A 13,698-nucleotide genomic window follows, 5' to 3' on the forward strand; every position below is an offset into this window, starting at 1 on the left:
ATTACAAATTCTAGAGAAATATAATTAATGTATATTAAAGTTATTTCCTGTTGCCATTTGATTTACATCGACCACCAGTGGTCATCTTATTTATACCTTGCTTTCCCCCCAAACTAGGACTCAAGGTGGCTTGAGTTACCATATATACTCGTCTATAAGTCTAAAAATTTATGCCCCAAAATTGACTCCAAAATCCCAGGTCGATTTATTTATGAGTCAATATGGTAATGTGATAGCAGCGCTTTCAGATTTTCCCATGCTGTCACTAGATAAGTTTCTTTTTCTCTTGAGCCAAGCCTGGGTGATTGCTATTAAACAAATACAGTCCCTTTCCCGCCTGCACTGACTGCTGCTGTTTGGGGAGTCAAGGGTGAAACCAAAGCTGAAATGCTGAAGCAAAAAGCCTTATTTAGAGTCCCTCTTGCTATCCGCACACATACACACACTGAAAGAGCCTCCAAGTTTTACCCTTGACTTATCCATGTATCATGGCAAAATCCATAATTCTGGCCCCAACACCTGCCCTCGAATTACACATGAGGTCGATTTATAGTCAAGAATATATGGTACTGACTTATAAGATGTACTAATACAGAAGGCTTATACATCATACCTTTTTACAATCATAGAGCGGTTTTACAGTATCAATGAGAGAATCAGTTACATAATAAAACAATTTCATCTTCATAGAAGGGCTATACAGTAACTGGTTTCAGTTCATATTTAGAGAGAGTTGCTTTTGTTACCTTTAAAAAGGTTACTTGGGGGAAAGGCCAAGTTCAATTTTCTCAAGTGTAGAAAATTATTAGCATGTAGGACTGAAGCTCATAATTAATCAGTACCTGAAAAACTGGTTATTGTTACTCTCAGTGTTTTATAAACTGTCATCTAAAGGAGACAGTTGGGCAAAAATCTCTATAATTCATACTTAATATTGTTTATACCTAGGCTGCCAACTATAATCCACCATGTGTTTTAAGCCTACAACTCCTGTTAGGTCTAGATAGATCATAGGAACTGCAGTCCAAAACCATATGAAGAGTCACAAGTGAAGTCTCAACCTTGGTTTATATTAATAACTGTGACTCTCCAGAGTGTCAGACAGAAATCTTCTCCACTCTACCTGGAGATCCTAGACACCAAATCTGGAACTTTTGCCATGCAATGCAAGCATTCTACCACCAATCTAGTTCTTTGTATGCATTTTTTAAAGTCACACATTTCCTCTTCTGGCAAGCTCATTAGAAATTGAAAAACAAGTTTATTTTTCATCTCCCTTCCCATATGCTAAACAATATTTTTACACATTTAAAACGATTATGCAGCTCACCTTGTGACTTACTAGCCTGATATCTGAGCCACCCTCAGTGAACTAGAGTAGTAAAAAAGTAGTAAGGGTGTGGGTTTGATAACTGGCAGCAGTGGGGACAGGGGTTTACAGGTCTATATTTTGTTGTTGTCCAGTTCTCTATCTCATCTGCAAAAGATTCTTTGGAAATAAGATAGCATAGTTCCATAGCAAATTTTCATGGGATACTGTACTGATATTTTTGGTTGTGGTTGTTGTTGCGTCCCTTTAAGTCATTTCTGACTTATGGAGATCCTAAGGTTACTCTATCATGGGGTTTTCTTGGCAAGATTTGTTCAAAGGAGTTTGCCATTGCCTTCCCCTGAGGCTGAGAGAGTGTGACTTGCCCAAGGTCACCCAGTGAGTTTCAGCTACTTACTCAATATATGAAATACATTCACTACTTATTCCCAACACATAAGAAATATTTCAACACATTTAGTGTATGTACTGTATTTTATCTCAGCTGTTTCAAGAAGCACGTCACCATTAACTGCACTTTAAAAAAAATAATTTTAGCAAAAGTATCTTAAATTACACCTTCAGTATATATAATTAAGAGTATCCCAAACACTAATTCAGCTTCATTAATTGCAGTCAGCTCACTCACAAGGTTTCAGTAAATATACGGAAGTGTGGCACATAGGCCATATTGTGCCACATACTGAGCTTGTTGCGAATGCAGAGCTTGTTCCCAGTAAGAATAACTCAAACAGTCTTTAAGAAGAAGACTGCCAGCCAAGAGAGCTCAAGGACCTAAATAAACCCTGCAAATCAACACTGTCAGCTGTAGCCAAGAGAGTCAATCATAACATAGTGGCTATTTTGCCACAAGCTGAGAAAATAAAGCTATAAAAGGAAGCCTGAAAACATATTTAAACAATAAGGCAGTAAGCCAGTTTCTCAGCAAGCCATCTTGTATCTGAATTAGACAGCGGCTCACCTTTCTGATGTGTCATGGTGCCATCTGTTAGCCAGAAAGGACCTCTGCCCTAATCCCTGCAGGACCAGTCACTGTCTACACATGTGCGACTTCTGAACACACACAGCCACCAGCCAAAGGATACAAATACACTGCTGTTTTAGTTTCCAATAGTTTTCTTCTTTTCAGTTTAACAGCCAAACTCTCTGACTTGATTTTAAAAGGGGGAGAGAGTAGGTCAGATTGGCAATTTTCCACCGGCAAGGAAAGGTGGAGGGTGTCACTATAGTTCTAATATTTAAGGAAACTACCTATCCATACAAAACCTGTCATTCTCTGTTCTACCAAGCCCTAGAGGTAGAAAAAAATTAATTATATTTAGGGGATGGAAAAGTCAGAAGATTAAGTCATTTGTCAACTTTATGTGCAAGTCAATGTGAATCATGGTTGCCCCACAGAACAAAGACTGAGACCACAATCTGTAGTTATTAAAATTGCTGTTTCAAATAAACTATTATTTTGTAATTAACATTGGGAATGATAAAAAAAGGAAAAGTCTACAAGGAACTGCTATGTAACGTCTATGCTGGGTCAGAAGACACAGCCAGTGCAGTTTATGATCCTCTAGTTATTAGTAAAATCTTAAAGATTTGGTTCTATAGTAACTAAATGGAAATCAGGTAAATTCACTTGCAACTGTTTTCCATCCCATCTGCCTTCATCTCTGCATTGAAAGCAGATAGATCAAAATGGTTCAGTCTGCTTCCAGTCACAGAATCAGCCAAATGTTTTTAAAATTCAAGTATTTGTTCAAATGCTCCCAGAGCTTTTGATGCAAGTGATTGCAGTGCTTTCCAACTGTTCCGTTGGTCATTACAGAATATTTATGAATATGTATTGTTTATCTGATCTAATCTGTTTATATACATACATTCTGTTTGTAGGGGGAGCTGTGCTGACAAATTTTCTTGCAAATATTTAATCCCTCTTTTATGCTTTCATTTCAAACATTTACGCACAAACTGTGTAGTACAGAAGGAGAGATATCATTCAGAAAAAACAACAACAAATATTAGAATTATCTTTGACATATGATTGTATTTTTTTCTTTCTGAAATTTCTCTCACAAAAGTCAGCCTATATGTATATTTGAGGTCAATGCTAGTAGAATTCATGCCTGACACCAGAGTAACAAGACTCAGTGACTTTAGTGCAGTCAGTAACTTTGGCAATTGTGAAAGCTGGCTGATCCTTTAAAACAAAAAACAAATAAAAGGGATACTGCAATATGCTAGCACAGGTTGAGTCTCTCTTATCTAGAAGTATCCAAGATACTCCAGAACTCAACCCCTTTTCATAGGTGGCTGAGATCTTGACACCTTTGCTTTACCTTTGTTCAATGTACACAAACTTTGCTTCATGCACAAAATTATTTAAAATATTGTATAAATTTACTTTTAGGCTACGTTTATGAAGTCTATGTGAAATATAAAATAATTTTGTGTTTAGACTGGGTCACACTTCCAAGATATCTCATTGTTTATGCATATGCATATACATGTATTCCAAAATTCTGACCAAAAAACCTTCAACCACCCAAACCCAAAATCTAAAACACTTTTGGCCCTATGCATTTCAGAAAAGGGAGACTCATCATGTAAAATTTAATAGAGACAGAAATAAACTGAATTTCCAGTCAGTAGTATCAACTTCTGTCCTTCTCACTCTCTCTTCCACCTTGTCTTGTCTCTTAGAAGCCAAGGCTAAGAGCCTGTCAACTCAACTCACAAGCAACCACAGAGGTAGCAGCTTGTATTGAGAGCAGGAGTATCCATTAACTGCAGAAGCCAATGCCATACTATCTCCTCTCTCCTTTTGCTGTTGTCCTCTGTTTTGGAGATGGGGTGGGCGAGCTCATACTTTCCAAGCCCTTTTTTATCATTGGGTATGCTGAAGTATCAACTGACAGAGGGAACAGAGAGACAATTGCAAGTACACTATGGAGGACTGCAAAAGCAGGAGCTTCTGCTCCAAAGGCTATTTCTTTCACTCACCCACATTATTATCCTAGCAGAGTCCTATCTACCATACTAAAGAGAAAGTAATGGGATCAGAGAATCCATAAAGGCTGCCTTTATGGATAGTCAGATACAATCCATCTAGCTCAGTACTGCCAATGCAGACTAGTAGAATCCGTCCAGTAGTTTTTCTCAGCCTTACATTGAAATAACAAGAAAAACTATATCCCCTCTTTCCTTCCTGCAAAGCTAGAATCTATTGCTGAGTGATAAACTTTCCCTTAATTACTTCTCCTATCAGCTTCTTGGACCCAACCCAGTCCTGTAAATTAGAAGGCCTACAGTTCTCTTAGCAATAGCAATAGCAATAGCAATAGCATTTACATTTCTATACCACTTCATAGTGAACTAAGCACTCTCTAAGCAGTTTACAATGTGTAAGGCAATTTCCCCCAACATGCTGGGTACTCATTTTACTGACCTATGAAAGGATGGAAGGCTGAGTCAACCTGGAGCCCTCTGGGATCAAACTCACAACATTGTGGCTGCAGTACCGTCATTCAAGCACTATGTCACCAGCACTCCCTAATATAAAACATGCTGAGTAATAATGAAGCACACATACTACATATCAAAAACAGAGGTGGCCAAAGAAACTGTGATTCCTAACGCAGAAGATAAAATGGTGTCCTATCCCATGCACAAAAGCTGATAGTTGAAATTGATAGTTCAAACTTATTTCAACATTTGAAATAGGATCTCTTCTATTCCATACTTGAGATAGCATGCTTGATATACAGTAAATAGAAAGAGTTTTGTCCAAGGAGAAGCGGCTGATTCACAATCAGTGTTAAAGGAACATTTCCAAAGGGCTTCATTGAGTACAGTGGTCTCTCATTATCATTGATTTCACAGTCAACATTCTACCAAATTTAATAAGAAAAATGGGTAATGCCATGAGCTGTCCTGGTTTTTCCCCCCTCCATTATGACTAAAATAAGAGTTTATGTTAAAACTGAAGATTTCTGTCAAAGGTATGCTGGGGAACTAACAGCTACCTTAACACTAGATAATATACTAAAAGCATAAGGCATTTATTTTCAAACTGAGACTTATTATTTTCTAATAAGTACTTTAGACATATCACAAGAAGACATGATTCACTAAAAAAGACAGTAATGCTTTGTAAGGTAGAAAACAGCAAGAAAAAAGGAAGACAGCATCACAGATAGACTCAATCAAGAAAGCCTGGGCCTTGGGTCTGCAAGAACAGAGCAGGGGTGTTGATGATAGGATGACCTGGAGATTTATCATCTATAGGGTCATCATAAATTGAAGCTGACTTGACGGCAGTTAACCACAATAAAGAAATTTCAACATCGCAGTCATTCACCAGTATCTTGAAGATGCCACATGCAAGTAACTTCTAACACACTGTACAAGACTAGAGGCAGATTAAAATATTCAGCATATCATTTCCATACAAGTTCTGCCTGGAAGAGTAGAACCAAGCATTTCAAATGCTGGATCTTCAAAATAAGGAAAATGAAATGTGGAGGAGACTGTAAGGGAAGCTGAAATTTTGAAAGAAAGAATAGTTCAAAATGAATGACTTCTTGTTCCAGAAATGCCTACTATTACCACATAATTCATCACCTTAGTTTACCTGCAGGCAGGCAGTTTCCATCACTATTTAATATGATAGAGTATATACTGTCTTTAGAGAGCTTGGTTGTCTCAAGGGTCACTTCTCTGTGGAGATTTTCCAGCCCTAAACACATCTATTGTATCACACAAACACCATATTTTTTAATCATGAAAACTTGACAGCAAGGATATTAGGGTGGGAGACACCAAATCAACAAAAGTCATAAAGTTAAAATACATAGCAAGGGAACAAGTTATGGTAGAAAATGTTGATGTCCAACAGGAATATTCCCCTATAAGAAAAAAATCTATAGGAGAAAAAATCTACTTCTAGAAGCATCAATTCTTCTTCAACTGTTTACAACAGAAAAATCCAAGTCTTCATACAAAAGAGAAGTATTCAGATTTTAGCCACACTCTCTTTTCCCTCATATAAAAAGGAGATGCCAGAAAAAAACATCTAATGTATTTTCTTCTTTTTCCCCCCTATAAATTTAACACATTTAATGAGTCCAGGCACTCTGAGCAACTTCAAGGGGTGGGGAAGAAACCACTGTGAGGGCAAGGACAGGGAAAGCAAGAAATCGTAGACAGCAGTCTGCTTCCCTTATATAGCAGTGTGAGAAAAACAGAAAAACCAGTAGTTGGATCACTTTTTCAAAAACATGTATCAAGAGGGCCTCTCACCAAGTGCATGTTTCTGCATGCATGCACACACATGCAGTGAGTCACCATTCCATGCCCAATGAATATGCTCATCCCTTACTGAGTCATTTTGCCTTTTTTCCTGTTTTCACTGCTAGAAATGTATGTTTCCAAGGAATTTGGAAGTCATGGAAATAACACAGTTGCTTCACACAGGAAAAGAGCTTACTCCTTTGAATCAAAGCTGTCTGATCTTCCTCGGATGTTAGACAATGACGACAAATAAACCAGTATTTCTAGCCTCTCTGAATTTCCTTCCTATTGGGATAGAAAATGAATTCATTACCTGAACTCTCACTGAAGTTATTAGTGATTACATCCAATTAAATGTGGATTCAATTCATCTAACTGTAGCCCCAAAAGGTTTTGGCCAGGTTGAAGTAGACACATACATTATGTGTTGCTATTGTTTATTGTACTACATTGATGTTGAAATAAATACCACAATATGGACCAACTGCAGTTTGTTTCATGGAATTATGGTTTTGCCAGAGTTTTAATCTTTTTTCAAAAATTAGAGCTAGCTTCAACCTGGAAGTCATAGGTAGTTTAGAAGCCTACTTGAAATCATAACAAAAAACAACAACAAAAATTATTCACAATATTTTGTTCAAAACAGATACATTATTTTATTACTTCCCTTTAAGCATAATTTTTTTTCTGGCACCATCATTTTAAGTGGACCCACAATTTCTGAACATGCATTATTCATCTTGGGACACAAAACAGTTATTTTACTGAGATGACTGTAAATCGCTACATGAAGTAACGGCTTGCATGAACAATTAAATGATAGACATGATAAACTAGATTTATAAGCTTCAGATTCTTAAAAAATGCAGCATAATTTAACTATAAAGAGCTAGAATATTCTTCCATGACAATACAGATTCATGGAACTACAGCTCCCCCAACAGCATCGTGGAAGTTAGACAGAACATACAGGCAATGGTTTTAATAAAAGGTTTGATATCACTATGGTAACCACAGCAACCAATTTTTAAAAAATGAATAATAGCTGTGGTAGGTACTTCGTCTGGAAAAAAAATCCAAGTAAATACTGCCCTTAATCTTTTCAAAGAAACAAAAGAGTTATTTCAATGAATACAGATACTAAAAATAAATCTGGCAAATGCAGAAGTGTGCTAAATGTCTTAAGCCCTTTGGAGATGTATCTATACCAAACAACCCAAAACAAAACACAAACCTTTTCCTCCCGCCTCCCAACCCACCCCCAAAAACAAGATTAGGTAACCTGGGCAGAAATTTGGAAATTTTAACAGTAAAACAGATGGACATGTGAAAGCAACAAAAAATGACTGCACACCAGATCAAGAAATAAATGACAGAGCAGAATATTTAAAATGACATTAAAAGGAAATGTTAACACTATAAATAATCATATCAGAGCACTGTCAAAATAAATAAAGACTGGTGATCTTTATAAAATTAGTACTTTGTAAGGCAACTACATGTGCAAAATGGGAAGGGGAAGTCCCTATACACATTTATAGGTTCTTATGTAATTATTTGGATGAAACATTTCAAACACTACCACATTTTCACAAACAGGTTGCATGACTACCTCTGGCCAATTTTCCTCTCAAGTTTGGACCTGGATCATTCCTACATCTGTGGTGAGTAGGCTTCACATTAAGTTTTGGGCTGGCTGTTTTAACAGCAGGCTGGCTTCTCCGAGATCCTCAGCTACCACCAGCCAATTCACTGACTTCTTCTTCCACTCAGCTCCATTCTTCCCCAGCTACTTCCTAGAGGCACAGCTCCACAATAAGAACTAAGGAACATTTGTACTTATTTCTACATATATATGCACAGGATTGCACAGAGGTAGAACAATAGTATTCTGTCACCCAAACATTTGAACTTTGCTATTAATATTAACCAAAATCAAGTGATATACCACGTTTCCCCAGTTACACAATACTTGTAAAAAGGGCTCTGTCTTGGGTCCCCTTCTGTTCTCTCTATACACACTGTCTCTAGGTAAACTCATAAGTTCTTTTGGTTTCTCCTATCATTTGTATGCCGACGACACTCAGCTGTATCTCTCCACCCCTGACCTTTCGACGGGGCTTGAACAGCAAGTTTCTTCTTGTCTGACTGCCATCTCTCAGTGGATGCGGCTTCGGCGCTTGAAGCTCAACATGTCTAAGACTGAGCTTCTCGTCTTTCCACCTAAACCCACCCTTCATTATTCCTTTTCTGTTTCTGTCGACGACACTTCTATTCAACCGGTTCATCAAGCCCGCAGTCTTGGCTTCATTTTTGACTCTTCTCTGTCATTTATTCCCCAGATCCAAGCCACCGCCAAGACCTGTAGATTCTTTCTCCACAACATTGCCAAGATCCGTCCATTCCTCTCAATCTCTACTGCCAAGACTCTAGTCCATGCCCTAGTGGTTTCGCGACTAGATTATTGTAACCTCCTTCTAACAGGGCTTCCTCTTTCACACCTCCATCCTTTAATATCTGTCCAGTATTCAGCTGCCCGTATTGTCACATCCGCTGGCCGCTTTGACCATGTTTCTCCTCTTTTATCTTCCCTTCATTGGCTCCCTTCCCCTTTCGCATCCGGTACAAGCTTTTGTTACTGACTTTCAAAGCCCTCCATGGGTTGGCCCCTCCTTACTTATCTGACCTTCTTTCTCCTTACATTCCTACTCGCACCCTCCGCTCTGGTAGTCAGGGTCTCCTGTCACAATGTAGGACTACCACTGCCCCCTCCCGAATTCGTCCCTTCTCGCTTGCTGCCCCTTACTCCTGGAACCTTCTTCCCCCACATACACACCTCATCACTTCTCTGCCCAGTTTCAAAACTGAATTAAAGACTATATTGTTTAGAGAAGCATTCCCAGAGGTGAGCCCCTCTCTGACCCAGGAAGCCTCCTTCTAACCATCCATCAAGAAGCCAAGCCCTTCCTCCAGTCCATCTGCCTTGGTCCAGGCCTTGGAGGTGGAGAAGATCTGCTGGACCTGATCCTATTCCCCACCACAACTCCCTTCTCCTTTTGTGTCGTGTCTTTTAGATTGTAAGCCTGAGGGCAGGGAACCGTCTGACTAAAAAAAAAAAAAATTATGTACAGCGCTGTGTAAACTTACAGCGCTTTATAAATAAAGGTTAATAATAATAATAATAATTGTAAATTCAATGGACAAACTAATGTGACAGGTCAAATATTAAAAATCAAGGAAGTTTAGCCAAGTCTGGCTGGCAATAGAGTCCTGCCACAGATTCTTTTATTATCAACAGATCTCACTATTGAAATCCCTACCATCCCACTTTTGTTCAAAAGCCAAAATTTAGCTAACTATATTGAAACAGGGAGAGCCAGCATGGTATAGAGGTTTGATTGCGGGACTACAACTCTAGAGACAGGGTTTGAATCTCAGCTCAGTCTTGACTTTAGGCAAGTCACATTCACTCAGCCTCAGAGGAAAGCAAAGACAAATCTTGCCAAGAAAACCGTAGGCTTCACCTTAGGGTCGCCATAGGTTGAAAATGACTGAAGGGATACAAATGCAATGTTATCTCTATGTGTGTGCTATTTGTCCTTTTGTTCTACTGATCTACAATCTACTGTTTCTTGCACTTTAAGGTCTGCAATATCTGTTCCTATTTTAAAGTTGTGCAACCTTCTGTTTTGTGCTTTTTTTTTCTCCATTGTTTTTGCAGCTTTTGAAGGTGCATGTATTCCATTTCATGTTTTTCCCCCTCCAAACTGTGCAATTTTCAAAGCTGCACAACATTTAAAACAGTGCATCATTCCATTTTGTGTTCCCTTCACCCCCATCTTTTTAGAGAAAAAAACGGTTTTAAAGTTGTACAACATTCTGTATTGTGTTTCCCCCTGCCCCCATCCTTTTTGGAAAGCTGCACAGCTTTCTGGAAAACTATGCAGTTTGGGGGAAGCTTCATAGCTTTCTTCAAAAAGTTTCCTGACTACCCCAGTACAGAATACAACAGCTATGCATCTTGTGGGGGTGAGATGTTCACAGCATAAAAAACTAATACTGTGCCCAGCTGTATGGTCTGTCTATTAATCTCTGAGATTAATTTAAGTTGTTGGTGTTGATCTTTGAACCCTTAAATGATTTAACACCAAATCATTTGAAGTACCACCTGCACAAACGTGAAACATGACAATGTAGAATGTGGAACTCTGGGAGCTGCAGCCCAAAAGAGCAATTTTCTAAGCTTAACATCAGTGTATTTACTTATTTAATTCATCACAATAGAGAACTACAGTTAAAACTAAACTGAAAACAAGCAATAAAGGCATTCATATAATCAACATAATCAAAATTCCTTCCAAGATCCCTATATCTGAGGTATATTGACCTAATCTTTCCCCAGCTCTGCAATTTCATTAAATGTCCAGGTTTGATGATTAGCTTTACATTTGTTCTAAAATGATCTGAAGAAAATAACCTGAGGGAGAAGAGTAGAAAAGGTAACACTTGGGAAATCTGAGAGAGAATTCTGTGAAATACGGGTAAATGAATCAAGAACACAGATGAAAAATGCTGATGTCACGCATTTAACGTAGTAGGAAAGTAAACATCAATTTCAGATTGTTAACCATAGACAAACTGCCGAGCTTTGAAAGGATCAGAGGTGGCAGTGCAAAGGAACAGCTTTTTTTAAAGAGTGAAAGGAAAACTGAAATAAGAGAATACAAAGAAACTCCAAAATAAGTGAAACCATTTTCATTGTTCACATGTGAAGAGCAAGAAATGACAAACATCATTTCAGGCCAAAGAATATATAATAGCCATATTTAAAAAGGGAAACACATAAAAGACAAAGAAAAAACAAAGCTTCTAATAAGTAGGATGAGAGATCTCAGTTGTTCAAAGATTCAAAAGGAAATTGCTGGTAAGAATTTTATCACTATAAAAGCAATACTGAAAAGTCAGTTGAGAGCCTCTCAAATACAACTGATTCAAGAATCTTGGGAGACAGCAATAGAAAAATTACAATTGATTTTTTTTTGAAAAATAATGTACAAATGCTTCAGTAAGAGGTATCATCCTATCAATTTCTGTCGCTTTAAATACATGTCCATGATCAACGATGAACAATACAGCCATCTAATACACATAATTAATACAAAAATAGTTGATGAATAAAAAAGTTCAATATTCCCAAGAATGCCTACAGAACACCTAATAGGTGACTACGGCTCTGCCCACTCCCTCCATGTGGAAAAGCACATCATAGCCTTTAGGTTCCATCAGGTTCCATAGCCTTCAGGATCCATATAACCCAAAATTCCACAACATATACTAGTTTCAAGCTTTTTAAAATACACACAGACCCCCATGGATTACTCCATGATGTCAGGACAATGTCAAGGCCTTCTGAGGTATTCCCCTTGGTCCATGGGCCAAACCAGCAATCTTTGAGTCACACCCAGATCATGTAAAGGATAGGTCTATACATGATTACTCTATTTTCACTTTCAGGTTTCTGTGTGTCACATCCATGGAGAAGAGTAATGATGCATAGGTTCAGACTCTCAGCATCACTCTATTGGAGTAATTGTGCCTTTAACAATAGAAACATATTTTGATTGACAGGTGACACATATTCCATGGGACAACCACAAACTGCTGAGCCTGCAGCATATGGCATGAGGCAAAGTTACAGCAAGGTTGTGTCAAGCTATGTGGCACTGAGTAATGACTCAGAACCACCCTCCTATATAAGTGGAACAAGAGACTGGTCACATGCAGGTTAGTTTGGAAAGGTGGAGAATTCTTTAGAGCAGATGTTGGAGTAGTTGGTTGGAAGTTCACTGAGAGGAATGTGTGTGTGTGTGTGTGTGTGTGTGTGTGTGTATACTGTATCACATTGGGCACACTGCAACTGAAGATAAAGCCTTTGGACTAATTAGCTATGTCTGTTGAATGTTTCTTTTAAGTGTGAAAAGTGGAGAAGGGCAAAGATGTAAAGACTTTTCTATTCCAACAGGCATTTGATGTGTGACTATATAAGATCTGTCTAACACAATGCTCTGGATATTGCTAATTGTGCTGATATGTGTGGTTTGGGATGTATATTTTAATCTGGTTTTAATTTTTTTGATTGTTTAATCTTGTTCTAATTTTTGAATCTTGTGGATTTTTAACAAATTCTTTTTTTTTAATAGTTGTAAGCTGCTTTGAATCCTGATCTGGGAGGATAACAATATACACTCTTTACCAAGAAGCAAACTCCAAAGTTTAGAGGTTTACCAGAAAAAGATTTTCCTGTCCTATCTCAGCAACTGTCACTGGATATCAACCTTGTGTTTGATTGTTTTGAATACTTACCAAGGTTTGTATTTGGGCCAGCAAGAAGTTGTCTGAATTTATCTAATCGTGACGCTTCTCTTTCCGACAATATGGGAAGACCTGAGGTATGGTGATCCACCATTCCACCTACCATAGTTACTGTTGAGGTTTGTGGAAGGGACTGAGATCTTGGCATGGAAGCATTTTCATTAGCGCTATCTAAAAGACAAATTAAAAAAAATAGGTAGGAAGTTGTTCAGTTTTCAAAGTCAAAGAATGAATTAATACGTGGATTTTTTAAAAAAGAAAATATTGGAAAACAGGTATTTGTAGCAGTGATTTCACTATCAGTCACAAATTTCATTACATCCATCTCAGCTCCAAAATGCACTTAGAAACTTATTCACTCTGTCATCACACTGACAAACCTCATGTTTATCAAGAAGCAGAAGAGAAAATAAGAGGACAACCATGAAATATCTAAATTTTACCAGTTACTGTTAAAATATCACATAGAGCAGGACAATATCAAGAAATGCATGATAGATTGGGCAATAGATTTAGGCCAGAATATACAACTGGAACAATGGGAGAGAAATTGGAAGTAAAGATATAAATCTCATGGTTTGAAAGAATATTTGTGAGAATAAAGTTGGAACTATAGCACTTTGTTGATGGAAGTGTCTTAAAGTTCAAGAATTTTGGTCTCAAATACAGTCTATGGTTATAAACATTTTACAAATTAATATTATAAAAGATCC

General features: G+C 37.8%; 1 protein-coding gene across 2 annotated transcripts in view; it reads right to left on the minus strand.

Annotated features, from left to right (window-relative positions):
* The window catches only part of TBC1D22A (TBC1 domain family member 22A), a 183,970-nt gene that overhangs the window by 132,699 nt on the left and 37,573 nt on the right, over positions 1-13,698 (minus strand). For both annotated transcript variants that reach the window (XM_042469051.1, XM_042469050.1), the window contains exon 4: positions 12,977-13,156. In XM_042469051.1, the coding sequence (XP_042324985.1) occupies positions 12,977-13,156 (180 nt within the window). The remainder of the gene's footprint in view (positions 1-12,976; positions 13,157-13,698) is intronic.

This window comes from Sceloporus undulatus, chromosome 5 (assembly GCF_019175285.1).
Source record: "Sceloporus undulatus isolate JIND9_A2432 ecotype Alabama chromosome 5, SceUnd_v1.1, whole genome shotgun sequence".
In the NCBI taxonomy this organism is placed as follows: domain Eukaryota; kingdom Metazoa; phylum Chordata; class Lepidosauria; order Squamata; family Phrynosomatidae; genus Sceloporus; species Sceloporus undulatus.